Source organism: Pelodiscus sinensis, chromosome 16, assembly GCF_049634645.1.
Source record: "Pelodiscus sinensis isolate JC-2024 chromosome 16, ASM4963464v1, whole genome shotgun sequence".
Taxonomy (NCBI): Eukaryota; Metazoa; Chordata; order Testudines; family Trionychidae; genus Pelodiscus; species Pelodiscus sinensis.
Window position 1 is genome coordinate 14,425,734 of NC_134726.1, and position 20,011 is coordinate 14,445,744.

The following is a 20,011-nucleotide window of genomic DNA, read 5'->3' on the forward strand; positions in this document are numbered from 1 at the left end:
AGAGAAATCCCTGCATTCATCACTATTGTAATGGGAGCCATATAATTACCCAAGACAGATAAATAGTCAAACTTTACTTGTATATATATTGACTAAATTCTTACTGAGTAAAATGGGGAAACCACTCATAAAATGAAGATAATGGGATCATGAGTAGAGCCCTGCATGGATACTAAAATGTGGATCCATATCTGTCAAGGCTGTTCCCCACTCTGGTACTCTAGGTGCAGAAGGTGACCTTAAAAATACCTTGCCTCTATAAGATTATGCTTAAAAGCTCTCCAAGGTCACAGATTTCCTGGCCTTGGGAGATAGGATGCCACCATCAAGAGTAAAACCCCTTTCTTCTTGAACCCAGGAAGAAGTACTTGGAGCTTGGAATCCTAAGCTATTCTAATATAAGAAAGCTTGACTAAAAAGAGAAAACAATCTGTAATCTCTGATAGCTGACTCTCAGTCTTAGGCATGCATACACAGGACACAAGAATCAAATCATCGCCTTAAAAAAGGTGATTTTATTAACAAAACAAAAAGATATATTTGACAAAGCATACTTCATTGCTAGGGTTTTTTAAAGCAACTGAAAAAAGAACAATTTAAAAACAGAGAAATTCTCTCCCTGGATTATAGCTTGGAGTACAGTGTACAGGGAAGAGTGGGACATGGACTTAGCATAGAGAAGTTTAAACAAACAACAAAACAAAGAAAACAACCTGACTGCATGTAAATAGCTATTCCCTATCTACTTACAGATCCTCGCTTCAAGGTCCAGTCAATATCCATGCCCAGTTTTCTTTGTAGGCATGGTAGTTCTACCTGGTTCAATTCATCTTGTTCCCCCAGCTCTTGGGTTAAACTCACACAAAGAATAAAAAGTAAGCAGGGTTTCCTTCATTTCAAATCTTAATGCTTTCCCCTAGGCTCTCCTGGCTCCCTGCCAACACCATCTAGCTACCTGAATTTAACCCTTTTGTTGCTGAATGCTGGGATGTTCAGAAAAGGCCAGCACGCCTCCTATCCATCACAGCATCTGATCCACATCTTCCAGGCTCAACACATCATCCAATCTGCAATCCACAAGCCATATTTTACTTCCATCTGCATCACACAGCAAGTCATTTGGAGATGAGCAGGGAGGAAGCACAGATGAGCAAGGAGGGGGCAGGTCATGTAGGGAAGAAGCAGGCAGCACAAGGCAGGGGCAGGGGATAAGGGGCAGCAGGGACACAGGCTGGGGCTCCACTGGTCAGTGCTCATCAGATAGGGGGAGTCAGACAGGGCCAGCACTCTGCCCTTCCTGCAGGGAGATTTATGGTGGAGCTTGTTGCATCCTTTCTCATGGCACTCTCCCTCCACCTGGTGACTGTTCCATTTCTGCCTCCTAAGCATTCTATGTGAAGTTTTCTGTTCATAACTGAGGCCAACTGTGCACTAAGAGTAAGTACTGACAAGCCCAGGAGATATGGAACTGGACCTTGCTAAAAGAACTTAGCGAAAAGAAAAAATCTATACTATCTCCCCAGCTCCTTTTCTCTTCCAACATCTGGGTATCAGTGAAGGATTCAGCTTTGCTCCGTAGAGTCAAAAGCCATGAGATCAGCTCACTGCACACACGCGTCCAAACCACCGCACTTGATACTAATTAGCAACTCTTCTGAACACTTTAGGTGTGAGTCCAAGGAATGAATGGGGATGGAGAACTAACCTCTGGATCCCAGGGGTCATCCAAACAGGTCAAAGCTGGCATGGCTGGGGGCTGTAACAGTGCAGCTGTGCCAGGCTGCACCTGTTTGATGACTAAAAGGCTGTGTTCTCAAGATCTGTCAATCCAGTCCCACAGCTTTAATAGAGGCCCTACAGAAGCTGCAGCAAAGCCTCACTGTAAATGTCTCTGAAAGTGACTGTTGCGTCTCTCCTTTCTTTGATTTTTTTTATTCTGTGCTTGTTCTGTTAATGGTCCATTAGCTAATCTTCATCTGCACTGAAATTCAATTCATTCTCATAATGGCATTTTAAAAACCCTCAGCTTCCTGGGGAGTGACAATCCCCCCTCCTCTTTCTCACTGTTCTCTGCTGTGGGGGATTTTCCTCTATTTATTCATGTTTTTGTTTCCTGAACAAAATGGGTAATCTTGCCTCATTCAGAGCCAGACAACAGAGAGACAAATAAGTGACACATGGATGCCAAGGAATCAGTCTCCCAGACAACGCCATGACAATTCCCATAACTCCCTTCCTGGCCCAGAAGACATTTTCGTGGTTGGAATGAGGTGAATGAAAAACAAAAAAGGGATATAGGAATAACGCAGACCCTCATTTGAATCTTCTTGTCACACAGGAGTCCCATGGAACACTGAAAACAACTGACAACCAATTGTCTCCAGCGTTGGGACATACATATTATGAATAATTTAACTCTCTTTTGGGCAACTGAACAGACAACAGCTTCTTGTGCTAATCTTAGCAATCTACAAAACAAGTCTCCCATACAAGAAGTCAGTGTGACTTTTTGGAGAAACACATGACAAACTGCTACTGCGAAAATTAACTGACATTCCCTAGCAGACATGTTATTCTGGATTCTATATTTTAAAAAGGCTCCACATCTTATTTGAAATAGCTTCCGGGGGCCAAGGTGGCAGCATTACGACATTTTCCAAACTGCACAGAGCCTTATAATCTGTTCTTAAATGTCATCACACATTCCCTTTTTTAAGGGCCAACACATATAAAATAAATCACTTGGAGGTTTACTTTTATAGCTCTACTAGCCACACTTGGCTCCCTGCTATTCAGCTAAATGGGAAGCAAACTACCTAATACTCAAAAAGGGAGCTTTCTATCATTCCAAGGGAGATCCAGGCAGTTCTTCCTTCCTTCACTCCAGGCCTGCCCTTACTCACTGTCCTGTGTTGGTCTGTGATACAAGGGTCAAACTATCATGGTCAGCTAATAGGCTAGGAGTAACTGGTGAGTTTGTAACATAGCACGATTGACTTGGAGACCCCATGTTCCAGTTGCGGTAACTGTGACCTCTTTCCCCAGCCCTTTCCCCTGAGTCTCATGCCACACAGAACAAACACTTATACTCACCCTGTCATCTCATTAACCACTGCCCAGAACCAACTACTGACTGAGAGGTCCACTTTCCAGACAAGAGTTTATAGACTTATATTAAAACAACAGGCAGCAATCCCCTGCAGAGCAGGCACCACAACTTCTGGGCAGTACACATGCCTTCCATTCAACCCCCCCCCCTTTTACCAGGGACCCTCCTCATCTATGGAGGGTGGGGAACAGAACTGGGGGTTAATTGGGCTTAAATGAGCCAGAAGGTTTTGCTTTCCAGGGTTACATTTCAACCCAAATGTTGCTGATTGTATTCTAGTTGCATTTGATAGTTTTTGATACGGTTTGCTACAATATTATTGCAAACAACTTAAAGTAGTATGGATTGGATAAATGGACTATAAGCTGGATAGAAAGCTGGCCACAAGGTTGGGCTCAATGGGTAGAGATCAAGACTCAGTATCTGGTTGGCGGTTGGTATCAAGCTGGTACATTAGTCGGAGCATTGCCAGCAGACCTAGGGAACTGATTATTCCCCTTGTTAGAATTGAAAGTTTTATTCTTTTTATATTTCTTATTTTAGGTTTAGTAATATAAGGTATATATATTAACATACATTTAACATTTTCAAATTAAGTCCTTTCAGTTGAAGGTCTATTTTCTTTGTTCTGAAGTTTGGTAAATGTCCTAAAGTAGAAAAATGATTCTGGGTATTGTGGCTGTGTTAATAAGATTAGAAGAATTCTGCTAATGTGCAAGGCCAAAGCCTTAATTGCTTGATTTACAATTGCAGATCTGTAACCTCGAAAGTCCTTGTAACATTGCTCATGTGTGTGAGAGGAGTGTGAATGTGTCGAGATAAGATGCAAAGTTATGTTGCTTAGAACCAGATGGCCAAAGAAAGGGGGTTAGCAAGAGTGGGCAAAGGCCAGAGGACAGATAACCTGACTGCAGAGGAGCCATCTATAACCATCGATGTATGCCCCCTACTGACAAGAAGATTGGCTAATTGGCAGACTGACGACTTTAAAGTGGAGCAAGCACCCCGAAAGGACAATTGATTATAGGATGAGCCTTGGAGAGATGTTTTGGGAACACTCACATCAAAAAGATAACATTCCGGTCACAGAATGACACAGTGGAATATATTGATTTCAACAGGAAAACGAATTATAAAAAGCAGGGTGCTTTGCTATGGAACTTGGGTTCGTCTGCCACTGTCTTGAGAAGAGTATTGGATCGATCGACCAACAAGGCTCTGCTCCCCCCTGTGCTCGATCTAGCTGGCCACTAGATTGACACAGACTTTGGACTGATAACCATGATATCATCTGGCAGAACTGTGCATGCATGATGTCGTGTGTGTGTGTAATTGAAAAGCATATGCAGCTGTTGTATTCTCAATAAATGCGGTGTACTGCCTTTTCCCCTATAAAAGATCTCATGTGCATCGTTTAAGCATAACACCCTTTATTTGGCACTGGGGAGGCCACATCTGGAGTATCATGTTCAATTCTGCCCCCCTCCCATTACAGAAAGGTTATGGATGCATTGGAATCTAGAGGGCAACAAAAATTATTAGGGGGCTACAGCAATTAACTTATGAGGAGAGGCTGAGGATTTGGGCTTATTTAGCCCATCGAAGAGAAGAATGAGGGGGCATTTGATAGCAGTCTTTAACTACTCAAAGGAGAGTTTCAAAGAGGATGGAGAGAGGCTGTTCTCAGTGGTGACAGATGCCAGAATGAGGAGTAATGGTCTCAAGTTACAGTGCGGGAGGTCTAGGTTAGCTATTAGGAAAACTATTTCACTAAGAGGGAGGTGAAGCATAGAATGGGTTACCTAGGGAGATGATGGAATCTCCATCCACAAAGGTTTTTAAGTCCCAGTTTGTCCAAGGCCTGACTGGGATGGTTAGTTGGGGTTGGTCCTGATTTTAGCAGGGGACTGGACTCAATGACCTCCAAAGGTCTCTTCCAACCCTATAATCTGGAGCCCCTCAATGGAGACCAAGGTCCCATTGTTCTAAGATCTTTATATACACATATTAATTGAGACAATCCCTGCTCCAAAGAGTTATTCTAAAAAAGATGGTAAGGGAAACTGAGGCACAAGTGACTTCTTCAAGGTCACACAGCAGGTCAGTGGCCAAACCAGGTATTTCACACAGATCAGCCTTATCCCCTAGTCTACACCATGCTGCTTCTCTTGCTGTACGTTTAACATGAATAACATTCAAGCAACAAGCACAGCCTTCTGTTCCCACATCTATTTGTTCTTGTTGTTCTGCTTTGAAACACTTTTTTTATTGTCAACAAAACATTTTACCTGCAGGATAATGGGATATGGATCCTCTCTCTTTCAGGTCACTGCTATAAAGTCAGCTCAGGTTAGTAATGATCTGACATCATCTATTGACAGCTCAGTGTCTTACATGAAAGGCATCACAATGTTCTCTGCATTTCCCACTGATACTAACCCATGCCAGTCTAACAGAGAGGCCGGGGTGTGTAGGATCATAGCTAACAGATTATGGCCCCTTGAAGGGGAAAACACAGGGGCCCTCTGCTGCCTGCAGTCAGCTGCTTAGCCTTATCAGCTCCAGCCCTGTGAAGCTGGTAATTCACCTCACTATCCTCAGTTAGAGGGAGCTACCCAGTAGCTCCTGAGGCAAGACTTGAACCCACAACCCCAAATTCTGGAGACTAAGGCCCAAGCCATTAGGCCACTGGAGTGCCCAACCCAGACCCCCACTTCTCAAGTCTTCCAATGTATTCTCAAATGTTCTCTGTGACAGACGGACACCTCTCCTTTTATAATAGTATAGATTCTTGGAGGTTGTAAGAGTCTCTTGACACCAGATCACTTTACTCAGACCCAGCAGCCTGTGTTTTTGAACAATGTTAACTGATAATCCAAACATTGGGCTTTGGGTCCCCAGCTACATACCATGTGGAAACTCACACTGAACTGACTTGAAAGGTAGCTACAGCACACCACCGTCTCTCCTCTTTGTCTCCCCAAAGAGTTTTGAAACAACAAATTGAGCTAAAATTCAACTCTGGTATAGCTCAAATGAATGCAAAAGAATTATGCCAGAGATTAATGTGGCCCAAATCTGTATTTTTATTTAATATGCTGAACAATCATCATTTTCCAGCTGTGTGATGTAAGAAACTAGACATTTTGCAACAAACAAAAGAAACTGCCGTCACCTTTCTATGATTGCTTAAAAGTGAGTTAGCATTTGCTCAGTAATTGCAATATGGTTACATTAGACTAGAATTATGAAGAGATATTTGAGTCTTTCCTGTCACATGTGTGGGAGAAAAATCAAATAACTCCAATTGTGTCTAAAGGGGGGACTGTGCAGAAATCAAAACTCTCTGAAAGAAAACTGCTGTAAGGGTTAAAAAGTTTTCCAGGCCTCTCTCCCTGTAACAGAGAGAATCAAATTAACTCTAATCAAAGACCCTTACGAATGACTATCTCAAGTTCATGGATACTCCTAGTCTGTCACAATTTGTCATGTAAACCCTTATCTTTGTCACAGTTTGCCTTGTAGACTCCTCCACTCAAGTTCTCATGTGGCTTTGTGTACTGTAAAAACTTACTTCTAGCACTCCTGGGGTGAACAGAAGTCTCAGAGTACTTCTGCTGAGACTTTGATATGTTAAAGAAGAACAATCCACAACTGAACTGTCTAAGCATTCTGTATAAAGGATACCTGAATCTGTCTGTCAGGGCTGCTGCTTCACTCTTGGAAGTGACAGCCTGCATGCATGCATCATAAAGTTTTCCCTTCTAGGTTTCTCTCCTGCCTCACTGATTTGACCTCCGGCCTCGGACCCTTCTGGGGGCTCTGTACCCCAGGGGAGCGAGATTTCCCCTTCACATGTCATGAATAATTCTGTAACAATTTAAAAGCATGTATCATGACCATGAACACTGAACACAATCCTATGAAAAACACTGGGCAACTCCACTATAAAAACCCCCGCTATTTAACCCTATATAGCTTTACAATGAGACTCATTGCCATAGTAGTCGAGCCTCTCACACACGCTGCAATTAATTCTTCCAGGGACTAAGGGAGGGAAATATTATGAAGCTTATATGAAGATGAATAAGTGGGACACAGAAAGCTTGAGTAATTTATCCAGAGTTACAAAGGAAACCTGTGACAGGGGCAGAAATGCAACCTTGCAAGGAGTCAACAGGAGTTAAAATTGGGTAGGTTGAGCAGCAGTCAGGAATAGCCAACTTTCTATATTTAAAAAATATATCAAATGATCTGTAAGGAACCATCAAGGTGTGCAATAAGTGACCTATGAATCATTGTAATCTTGTCGCTGTTACTCATATCCTGTTTGTTATTCAACTTAGGTTGCAAATTTTCCACAGCACTGATCATATTTTCCTCTTTTTATACAGCACCTAGCACAGCTGGGCCTGGGACCTTTCAGTGCTTACTACAACCCTAATGACAATGAGAAAGAAAATCATCCTATGCCCCCTGAATCTCAAATGAGTTCACACCCTTCCTATCAAGGCTTTGTTCCTATGGCAGGATTAAAAGGGATAACAGCATTAGGATATTAACCTGCCTTGCTGGGGGTCAGGAATTACTTGTGTGAAACACATCATAGCACCTGCTCCTCTAAAGAACAGGAGGCAGATGTTGTATGAAGAAGGCTTACCTCAAAACTCATGCCATGTACTAAGCAGAGCTTCCGCACCAGTTCAGCCACCTCCTCTTCTGTGGATGGCCTCTCATTTCCCTCTCGTTCATACAGCAGATTACTCACATAGAGATCACTGGAGTTCACTAGAAACACATTCAAAAAACTAACCATGCAACAATTGACCATTTTCTGTGACTAATACTAAATCCCAGAGTGGTATAGTGTGCACCAAGGCTACATCTTCACTGCCAAAAGTGTGTTTTTACTGTGGAAGGGATAATTAATAATGTGTAAAATGCTAGTGTAGTGTAGGCACTGTAGTTTTGCAAGCTAAGTAAGGCCAACCATACAGAAGACTATAGCACTGACCCTGCCCCTCTGCTCACATTAAAAACTATCTCCACTAGGATTGTATAGAGGACAGCTAACAAGTGTTAGTTAAACTACAGTAAAAACACACCTATTTTCAGCAGTGAGGACAAAATCTACAGCTTCAGTTCAGCAACATTCTAATAAAGATGCTACATTCAAATCAATAGATGTATTCTCATACTTACATTTAAGCACATGTGTAAGAACATTGCCTGAAGGAGCATGTAACCAGCAAGAAAAAAAGTTGTTCAAAGATATGGAACAAACGAGACAGACATGGAACAAAAAGAAACCACATGTTCATTTCATACGCTCCTCCTCACACCTTGCCCATCTGTTTTCATCATGCCCCATCTGCTTATGGCCGAATCCTCCACTTCTGAACTCCCAGTCAACCCAACTGGAATGCTGAGTGCCAAAGAGACATGTTTGGATGCATACAGTAAACTCTTAGGCTATGTCTACACTGGAGAGTTCTTATGCAAGAATGACCATTCTTCCACAGAGTGTCCACACTGCCCGCCCGCTCTTGCGCAAGAAGATTTACAGTAAAGTGTGGGAAGAGAGGGATTCTTGAGCAAGAGGTACACTCTTTTCTAACAAGTTTAAGCTCTCCTGCGCAAGAGCTCTTGCGCAAGAGGGCTGCGTGGACGCGCGGCTGGGGTTTCTTGTGCAAGAAACCCCTATTGCTAAAATGGCCATCAGAGCTTTCTTGCACAAGAGAGCATCCACACTGCCATGGATGCTCTTGTGCACATGGTAGTGTGCAGGACTGGATTATCCAATAAGCAGACTAAGCACATGCTTAGGGCACCAGCAAAGCAGGGGCACCAAAAAGAGAGATTTTTTTTTGAAAAACTTTGATATTTCAAAAAAAAGCATCAAAGCTGTCATCATGGGAAAAGTCAGAACGCCGCAGAACGCTCTTTTTCTCAGCTGAAAAGAATATAAAACCCTCAGAGAACAACAATATGTCAGGACAGACTCGATTCACTTTCCCTATTGTGTATGGAAGCGGACGTGCTTCGTCAAGTCAGCTTTGATGAACGTCTCCAGAATTTTGCAATCAGAAAATCTAGAAAGAAGCTATTTTAATTTCAGAAGACATGTCAGTTTTGTGTCATTTCGAAAAATAAAATTTTATATTACAGTATAGTATTGTTTTTATTTTGAATTACATATGGGGGCACCATAATCTTTTCAGTGTTTAGGGCCTCTAAAAGTCTTAATCCGGCCCTGGTAGTGTGGACGTGTTCTTGCACAAGAACCCTTGCACAAGATGTTCTTCTGCAAGAACCCGCTAGTGTAGACATAGCCCTGGGGATCTTATTTTACGTCAGCATATAAATATTCTGAGAAATTAGGATTTAAAAAATAATGTACAGAGAAATACACACCAGCAAAATAACAAGTTTCACCATTTAGAGATCCACTCCTTAATCATTACTCAGGCAAACTTCCCTTTGACTACACCAAATTCATTCTACTAATGGAGACAAGCCCAGGGAGATGAGAAACTGATGGAAACAGGAGCTCTGTTTGGTATAGTCCTTTAAAGTCCATTGGAAAATATGATATTTTAGGCACCATACACTAGAGAAAGCTAAGCATCACACTCTGCCACTGCATGGGGACTATGTGCATTGTTGAGGGCCTGAATTGGTGCTGCAGGTCAAGGGTTGGGAAAGACACAGAGCAGAGGTCGTCCAAAGAGGAAATCAGATCTGCAAGCTGTCACGTGTGGATACCACCCTGACCATTTTGGAAACTCATTTTCTTCCAGGCCTACAAAACTTCAGGGCCCTGATCCAGAGTAGGCAATGGGCAACAGCCCAAGATCCCATTCCATGCCTTTTAGCACGTGAAAGGAAAGATCTGGTACAAAGAGAGTTCCTACAAGCAGACTGACGGCAAGAGGCAACATAAATACTTTTTTTCCCCACCACTCCTCAGGAAAGTACTTTAATTTGCTATTACTGGAAACATCAACTCACCTGTACTGTATAACACCCCTGCTTCCACTTGCAGGAGTTTCAATGAGGACTGTGTCTGTGTCTTTGCCCCAGTGCCCTTCCTAGAGAAAGGCGTGACAAGACTGGATTCAGTGCATTTGGCTTCTGTCAAGATTCCATCCTTAAAGCTCTGGGCGCATTCCAGTCTGGAGGATAGGATCTGCTGCTGTGACTGAGAGAAACAAACATTTCAGAGAAACTCTTTTCATTCACACAATCCATTCTGGGGAACACAGACTTCACAGAGGACTCCAGGTCTGTGTCATTCTAGGAGTTGCAGCAGAGGAGACTGGAGAGGGATAAGGTCCCAGTTTCCAATCTGCATTTCCCTTTTCTGAAATGAAACTTGCACCAACTTTCATTATGAACTTAACTCATTTCATTTTATTCCATAACGCACCTACTTTACCAGGTCTACTTTGCCAGCAAAGGTCTGAATGCAACAAAAAGCCATTCATGTCAAGTGGTTGACAGCTGGCTGGTACCGTAGGTTTAGATAACTTATTTCTGTTACTAGCATTTGTAAAAAAAGACATGAACACCGATTTGTGCTTGGAAAAGCCTTAAGTTTAAAAAAACTTTTAGTGATTTTTCCAAAAACATGACACTTAGCTCACAAGCCTTTTTTCATCCACAGCTTTCTATTTTTCCCTCCAATCTTAGTTTTAAACAACCTCATTAAGCATCATATATTTGGGTGGGAGGGGGGAGTATTATCCAACCCATGAGTTTTAGCCAATCCAGTCCTTCGATACTTTACTGACTGCTAACAGTTATATGATTAATGACTTCCTAAAATGCATTTCTTCATTGCCAGAAGAGTTCAAAATCAGTTTTAAAGCTGTCTGCTATTTGTGTTATGTAAGTGTTGCCATTTCAAAGGATCTTTATCAATTGCATAGAGACATTACATAGTAGAAAAGCCAGGTGTATGTAGAGACTGAATCAGGAGTCCAGACAACTCCTTCCACTACACGCACCTCACACGTGGAATGGTGTGTTATGAATGAGGCTTGGAACTTATAATTGAACAGTGAGGATAAAAAATACTAATCAGATGCCTTATCTGCTACTTAAACACTAGGGAGATGGATTCCCAGAAAAAACTTCAGACAGATCTATCAAAAGGTTGACTACACATTTTCCAACCTGCACATTAAATGATGAAGAAAGCCTGGCAATGCGATCTTATTTCTGAGGATATGAGGAGGGATGGAAATATATAAAGTGTAATTGTGACTGTTATTTAAATTATCAGAAACAGTTTGATAAGCAGAAGCACACATCACTAAATATATTTGACATCAGCATGTGGTTATAAATAAGTAGGCTTTTTAATCACTTCAAGAAATTAGCAAGGACTTTTGATGGGACCACAACAAATCCCTCAATACTTACCTGTACATCAGGCAGAGCTATGGATTTCGGGGAAATAAAACCCGAATACCGGTGAGAACACAGATGTAAGTCTTTTGTCTTCAAAATAAGAGGGCCTTTCCGCCGATATTTGGTTGGGCATTTTCCCAGAATGTCCATCTAGTAACAAACACACAAAATCAATAAAGCAACCTATTCACATATACTCACACACAATACGGACAGACTTTATCCTCATTACAGCACTTTATTACACTTGCTTTCCTGAAGTAGCAAAGACCCAGGGAACTGATTTGCCTCTTTCAATTCATTGGCTTTGCCACAGATACCATGGCCAAGCACATGCATTTAAAATGGCCTGATGACATGATCTTGCATTTTAAAAGTCAGGCAGGAGGGTTTTACTTCAAAATGAAAGATTTTTATAATGCATCGTTTTATTTGTTTTGTACCTTAAGCTCTGATTCAGAAAACACATTCTCACTCAAGACAGTGTTAACATATTCAGTATTAGGCATATACATAAGCCCCATTGAGATTTTTGGCTGTATTGCACTCATACAAACCCTGATTTCCATAAGTTATTCCAGTTATATTAGTACAAAAGAGCAGAATTAGACCTTATGTTTGCAAACAGTGTTCAACTAATGCTCAGCTAAGAGCCTTGAGGCCTGATTTCACAGCCCCTAGAAGTCAATGTCAATGCTCCTGTTGAGTTCAGTGGGTGCAGAATCAGGCCCCTGGTGAGAGAAATCTGGACTTGTGCTGTATCAACTCTTTGGGCAAAGTCTCCTTCCACGGCTCTGCTCTAGAGCAAAAAGGAGCTATGGCCTGGGGGTAGCATAGTGGTAGCTGACCCAGCTCTTTTAGGACTTCCACCAAGAATGCCAAAAAGAGCCAGTTTTGTCATGTGGCCACTTGGAAAAACAGTGAGACCATCAGAGGCTGCTGACCGGCCATGAAGGGGCAGCCACCTCTGATCATGTAAAAAGGAGAAAGCTAAAACCACCCTGACATTCAGCAACACACACCTCTTCAATGGATCCGCCGCCAGCAGCCACAAGGGAGGTCTGAAGCATACTGAGAATGCCCCGCTTGATGTTCAGCACCCAGGCCTGTTCGCGCTGCAGAGGGCAGATCTTCAGAATTTTCCCATTATGGAAAGAAAACGGAAGTGGATGGTGCTCTAGTGCTCCCCTGCAACAAAGGAATCCATAGCCGCTAGGTTCAGACACTAATGCAATGGGAATTTATGAACCTTGATGGATGCATTTTGACTTGGCAGCGTCTCTCCCATGGGACTATGACTTACCCCTCATAATCTGTAACCGCCCCTCTTATTTCACATCATCATCTGGTACCTACAAGCCTTCTAAAAAAACCATCAAGCCAAATGCTTTGAAACAGCCCAATCCATTTAATTGGGACATACTTAATCGGGGCAGCTCCCAAAAGACCATTTAAGGCTAAGTATACTTAATGGCAATGGCTCTGGCTGAATGGGAGATAGTAATGTCACTTAATGGTGACAATTCAGTGAATCTTGGGCCATACCTGGTATATGTGTCTCAGTTACATACTGGTGCTCTCTGCCTTTGTATAGCTGTGGTACATGCAGAAAGGAGAGGAATGGCTTCCCCCACAGACTTATTGTTAATGACTTCTTCCATGATGCCTGCATCTGCCTGAACACCATAACAGGGGTCATATAGATCTGTCCTTGCTGCAGGCAGTAAACTCAGTCCCTATCACAGAGTAGACAGTGCTTCTGCCCAATTCTATAGCCATGAGCGGCCCTGTAGGCGGTATATGAATGAAAATGTTGACCTCCGTTCATCAGGAATTCCTCTGAGAAGGGAAGGAAAAGACATCCATGGGCCAGGGTACTGGAACTAAGGGTGCAGTGGTTGCAATAGCACCCGCAGCTTGATTCCATCATCTACAGGATTTACAGCTTTGCTCAATGGATTTCAGCACCCCCACTACAAGAGCTGTTCTAATGCAACTGCCCATGGGCATGTCCCAGGGAACAGAGTTCAACTTTGCTCCTGTCACAAGGACTGGTCCTATTGTGAGCAAATCAGGGAAAGATACATTTCTTTTGCTCCTTCCCCACCGAATGAACCATTCTCCCCACCCACTGAGAGGAAAAAGTTGCCTCAGAGAAAAATGTCATTTATGAAACATCCAGATCACGTTCTCACCAAAGGAGACATGGCTCTCTCTAGATCCAGGGTATTTCCCATGGATATGCCCCTGTGAGTCCTATTCGACTTAGTGGGAGTTGTATGCATGTATGGAGGGCTGCCTAGACCACAGAATATACACACTGGGCTGAAGAGAATGCTAATAAGGTGTCATTCTGAATAATTATTTTGGTAGCCAAGCTTCAATGAATCCTTTTTTCACCATTTCTCCCTGGCGTTTTGGTGTCTCTGCAGAAAACAATAAACATGACAGCTCTTATCTCTACAGAAATCCCCAGAACCAGCATTCCAGAGGGAAAGTGCATTTGTGCCTGAAGCTGTCTGAACACTGAGATCAGTGCTCATATGGTGGAACAAAAGCTTTTACTGATGAATTTTTAAAAAGCGGCGCATTTACTCAAAACGTGCTCTTTCTGACCCTCTGAATTGAGCTAATTATTTTTTCTGAGGGACTGGTGCAGATCTCCATGTTGTTTAAAGGCTGGGAATCCAAGCACAGGGACAATAAAGGGAGATTAGCCGGCTCAGCCTGCCAGACAACAAAACAGCTTTTCTTGAGGGTGCAATGAACCTCAGCTTTGGGAAAATACCACCTTCCAAGGTCTTAGGGGCTTTATCATGTAGCCACCTCCTAAGTTTCCATACATTAGTTAGCCAGAAGGCTGCCCAGGAATAGCATGCTGTGAATGAACTCTTACTAAATATACAAGGGAGAAGCTGACATTTGAAAATAAATAAATGATCTTTAAATATTCTGGAAAGCTACAAAGCTTATTTTCATCATGCAGAATATAAACTACTCCATGATTACACCTTATGGTTATGAGTCAAGCTGTCAAAACCTCAGCATCCTAAGGCTTATGTGAATTGCATGAAACTGTGACTCAAGATCAGGTATCTCTTCATGCAGTTAGGCACCTAATGCATTGTGCAGCCAAATGTGATAACTATCCACTGCATGTACATTTGCTACACAAAATTCCAAGAGATCTTTAACCACATGCCCCTTAATTATTATGAACAATGCTGCAAGCCTAATCAATGCTTTTTCAACAGGCATCTAAAAGGAAATGGAATAGGAAACAGAAAATGGTAATATGATGCTGCTAAGCCATGTTGTTTCTAAAGAGAGGAAGTGAGCCATATATGAACCAATGTTACCTTAAACTGTCCATTTCTTTCAGAGACTCCTCTCTGGATGCCAGGGTCTTCTTTAGCTGAACATCTTGCAACTAGGAGGGAAAATTCCAATGGAGCAAACAACACTGTCTACAGGAGCTTGTAGGCTTTTATGCACATGAGAACAAGAAAATACAAAATAGAATACAGAGCAATGGCATGATCCTCCAGCCCTTAGTCGTGTACCCACATGGACAACTTACAAGTCAGATTAATTCCCCAAACTGGTTGCCTGATATTTACCCCCTATGATAAAGGGTTGGAGGAACAAGCCTTACTGGGCCTGTCTATACTGCATCTGGGAGCACCTCTCTCAGCCTAGGTGGGACTAAACTCTAAAGGGGAAAGCTAGGGCTTGGCTACACAAAGTGCCTTGAAGAAAATACTTGGCCTGCAAACCATGAATTGAACCAAGGACCTCCAGAGCTAACAGCCCAAGCTGAGGCAGCTGAACTAAAGTTTTGAGCAGGGGAGCTGACAGACTCAAACCCTGTGTGGGTCAGATACAGCAGGGGACTGGTTTAACACCCAGCAAGTTAAACACTCTGTGTCGTCTGGGCCTTCTTTGGTGCATGTTATGCTCCCTCCCATCCCAATTGTTTGTACTTTTACAGAAAAATGAGTTAGTGTATTTCTCATGTGTGGGGATGGTGTGTGTCATGTACAGCAGATACCACAGACACTGGGGGTAGGCCACTGAGAAAATGGTGTGTGAAGCTACCATCTTACCACATATCCTGTGACAGAGTACACAGCAGAGAGCAGTCTCAGTAAGCCAAGCAGTTACCAGCCAAGCAGTTATCAGTTTTTGAGCGCTCACGTTCTGGGCATTTCCACCGCCCGTTAGGGTGGGGCGTTGACCTCTCGAGCCCATGGTCAGAGGAAGAAGAATCCAAGCTTCTCACTCCTCTGGCTGGTTCAGGGGTTGCAGGGAGACGCTACCAGCTCCTGACCAGCTGGGTATAATACAAGCACCCAGCCTTTCACTACCCTCATTGGTTCCAGGGAGATATATGCTTGGATCAGGTGCTAGACTTCATAAGGGTCTGGGGATTTGGCTTGTTAGTATTTGGGGTCAGGAAACTGGCAGTCCCCATGGTGGCCTGTTTATTTAGCTGCCTTTCAGTGTCCAAGAAGCTGAATCAAGATCATTGTTTGGTTTGGTGTTAAGGTTTGTTGAAGATTCTGAAATAACTAGACAAGTGTCTACACAGCTAGCCCATTATTTCAAAATAATTTCAGAATAACGGGTGGCTTATTTTGGCATTTGTAAACCTCATTCCACGAGGAATAATACCTCTTCCAAAATAGCTATTTCAGAATAGTGCCTGTGTGGACAGGGCGGCTGGAGTTATTTCAAAATAATTGGCCTCCAGCCCCTCCCATAGTGCCCTGCTGGCTGCTCTGTCCCCACACATCAAAACTCTGTAGTCCCCCCCCTTCCCCTGGACCTCTTAAAGCTGCAGCCTCAGGAGAAAGGGCTCATGTCAGACAGCAGGCCCAGACAGCCCTGAGCCACCCAGCAGCTACCACAACTTTGAGTAAGCTCAAAATAAGTGACTCTGCTGCTCCCACCCAGCCCTCCACTGCTCTCAGTGAGCAGTCTTCCAACTCCCAGGACCCTGCCCGGGGACGGAAAAGACGTGCATCTTCCTGGTCTGGTGCAGAGATCACGGACCTTATTGAGGTTTGGTACAACGAGACCAACCTCCAGGATCTCCACCCCAAATGCCAGAATGCCAATGTCTATAGCTACATGGCTGAAAGCCTGGACACCGAGGGGCACATCCACACCTATTATGAGGACCTGCACCACATATTAGGGAGCAGGGCAATCCTTTTCCTACCCCCAGTAGTGGACTCAGGGCTTGAGACACCCAGCATCACTCTAACAGGGGGCAGACACGCAGAGAAGGCCAGCACAATAACCCTCCTGACCCTGGAGCTGGTACCCCATGATCTGGATGTGTCCCAGGTATCATCAGAGGCTGGGGAAGCCACGTCAGGTGAGTGCCATCATGTTCCCTTCACACACTGGGTGGAGGTGACAGGTGGCAAGGAACAGCTGCGTGCCTCTCACTCTGCCTTTGCAGACTGGGGATCACATAGCAGCCTGTGCATGTGGGATCACGTGGAGCAACAGTCTGGGGTACATAGCCTCACGAGGCTGCAACAAAGGACTCTTGTGCTATTGGCCACAGGGTGTCTGGAGAGGCCTGCCACTCTCCCGACACCAGGGTGGGACACCCTCCCGGCACAAGAAGGAGGCTGGGAACATGGAGCCACACACACACTCAACAGTGCTGCACATGGCACATGGACATGCCCACACTCTCAGGGCAGCATTCACTCCGGGGACAGCACAGCGAGGTGCAGGAGTGTCTGCTGCTCTCACACACTTCCCCTCAACACCCTGCCTCCCTCTCCCCCAGCAGGCAACTTCCTGAGGGACGCCGCCTCTTCTGGACCCAGCATGTGCGTGGCACAGAGGGAAGCCCAGCTGCCCCATGGCCCCCTCCTGCCTGCACATGCCTACTTGTCCTTGGGACGTGGGGGTAGTGAAGCTCCCCGGTTGGACATTTGGGCCCCTGCAGGAAAGGGCCCACTGGCTAGGTCACACATGCCCTTGCTCCAGGCACATTGCCTTTGTCTCAACCGGCACCATTAGGTCTCACCTCAGAGATGAGTGCTAGGCTTTAGGCACAGTGTCTCCAGGGATGACTGACTGTGTCTCTATTCTCCACAGCCAGACTAGCTGCGACAGAGGGGCAGTTGACACCACCCATAGCAGCATCCCAAGCCTGAGGGACCTGCCAGCTCAGGAGACCCAGGGACAAGTTCCAGTGGGAGCACCTCGCAACACTCCGATCCCTGGAGCAGATCCTGGACCCGAAACTGCAGGAAGACATCCTCCTGCCAGGTGTCTCGCCATAGCTAATGCTGGAGCAGGGCCATACCTGGTGCACAGCAGTTCAGTCCTTGATCGTCAGCATGCTGCCTGCTCCTGCTCCTTCCGTTTCTCCCCCAACCCTCTTACCCACGGCCACCGAGGCCCCTGCACCCATGATGATGGGATCACCAGAGCCAGGTGCCACTCCCAACCTCAGCCCTAAGCCTCTCCTCCCCTCCTCTTCTCCCCCCTCCGTGGTTCTTTAACCAGTCCCTCCCCAGTTACTTTGATCCCAAATAAAAAAAGCAAAGAGCTTATTTTTTCCAAAACAAAAAGTGTGGTTTATTGTCTCTGCAGGGGAGGGGGCAAGGTACAGAAGATGTGGGCATTGTGCGCTTTCCCTGATCATCCCATGTAGGTGTCTGTGAACTGGCTGTGGTGGTCCGTGATGGCCAGCAGGACCATCAAGAAGTAGCCCTTCTAGTTGGTGTATGTAGATGCCCGGGAGTTAGGAGCCTGGATGGGGATTTGGGGATATGGGTGCTGTCAATAACGCCCCCTCCCCACAGTTGGGGATGCCCATGTTGGCAAAGCTGGTGATGATGGCATCCACATCACCAAGGTTGATGTCCCTGGGCAGCAGGATGGTGTTGATGGTCCTCACCACCTGCAGAAGGAGACAGAGAATCACAGGATTGCCAGAGCCCTTGGGAGGTCCCCAAGCCCCCCTCTCCCTCCAGCAGGAGCAACTCCCCACTTACCCCATCCCCCGGCAGGGCTTTGTGAGGGCAGCATTGAAAAACCTCCCAGGGAGGGGGCTTCCATCACCATCATCACCAACTCCCACTTTCCTTAGGGAACCCCATTCCAGCAGTCCACCACCCTCCTGGGAAAAGAGCACCATACCTGCATGAACAGGGCCCTAATCGTTGATCTCCCCACGATGAACTAGTTCCCAATGGATCGGCAGCTGTCCAGCATGGTGAGCTTCTAGAGAGCAATGGTGACCTGCTTCTGGAGGGGGAAGGCGGGTCTCATGTGACTGTCCCATTGCCTGAGGGCAGAGTCGAGCCACTCACACAGCTCCAGAGATGAGTCCTTGCTCATCCGGAAATTCTGGAGCCACTGCTGGTCGCCCCACCACTCCATGACAAGCAGGTACCACCAGTTGGAACTGGTGTCCAGACCCCAGAAGTGGTGGTTCACGGTGCGCAGGGGACAGTGGGCGAGATCCAGCAGCATGAGCCATGCCTGTAGAGAAGTGATGAGGGTCTCCAAGATGAGCAGGGGGTTGGGTTCCTGCAGGCCCTGGGAGGCAGACTCCAGAAACTGCTGCATGAGGCGCAGTATTAGATGTAATAGCCATTGACTGCCCTGAGTCAGCTCCGGCTCGCAGGCAAAGGAATGGGTTTTGCTGTCCCTCAAGGAGGTAAGCAAAAGAGAAGAGCCTGACACACAGCTGTACAGGGTGGGGAGGGGGGTCCCTTTAAGCAAGAGCCTCAAATAGCCTTAGCCTCAGCCATGGGAAGTGAGTGCTGTTCTGATGCCCTGCCTGAAGTGCTCCTGGGTGGCTTTAAATGCAGCTCAGAATCCAATGAGAGTGGACGCTCTATTTCAAAATAGCTCAGCACTGTTTCTATGGGCATTTGGCATGTAGACGTGCTATTTCAAAATAAGCTAATTCGGAGTATTTCTTCCAGAACAGCTTACTCCAAAATAATCATGAAGTGTAGACGTAGCCTTGGAGTCTTCTTGAGAATGGCCCTGGACCAGTCCCTGATGGTAATTTTGTAAGGAACTGTTCAGTCCCCATTTCTTTCATTAGACATGTTAATAAACTTACACTTTCCATTTTTGTGCCTTCTTCCAATGTCTGGGGTAGTGAAAACTACTAGTGTGCCATAAAGTCAGCCATAAGCATGCGCAGAGGGTGTGCCGGGCGTGCCCAGGCACACCCTAATGTCTCAGGCTGGCTAGCAGCTGCTGGAGGAGGAGGAGGAGGATTTGAGACGGGGTACCATAGCCCGTCACTTTCCCCGTGAACATCTACAGGGCACTTTGGAGAAGAGAGCGCACGTGCGCAGCGGAAGCAGCTGGGGCCGGACCAAAGATGCCAGCCCGAGCCATTTTTTCGCCCCGAGCCCCACCCGGCCCGGCACCCCTTCTGCGCCTGGGGTTGGGGTTCCAGCCCCAGCGTCGGCCCTGGCCCGGCAGCACCGC

The 20,011-nt window shown here is 45.3% G+C and overlaps 1 protein-coding gene across 6 annotated transcripts in view; it reads right to left on the reverse strand.

The window, feature by feature from the left end:
• The window catches only part of LOC102446612 (uncharacterized), a 234,792-nt gene that overhangs the window by 199,927 nt on the left and 14,854 nt on the right, over positions 1-20,011 (reverse strand). For all 6 annotated transcript variants that reach the window (XM_075899317.1, XM_075899316.1, XM_075899315.1 and 3 more), the window contains exons 4-8: positions 14,884-14,954; positions 12,547-12,712; positions 11,537-11,674; positions 10,121-10,310; positions 7,770-7,897 (exon numbers count right to left, since the gene is read on the reverse strand). In XM_075899317.1, coding sequence (XP_075755432.1) covers positions 7,770-7,897; positions 10,121-10,310; positions 11,537-11,674; positions 12,547-12,712; positions 14,884-14,954 — 693 coding nt within the window. The remainder of the gene's footprint in view (positions 1-7,769; positions 7,898-10,120; positions 10,311-11,536; positions 11,675-12,546; positions 12,713-14,883; positions 14,955-20,011) is intronic.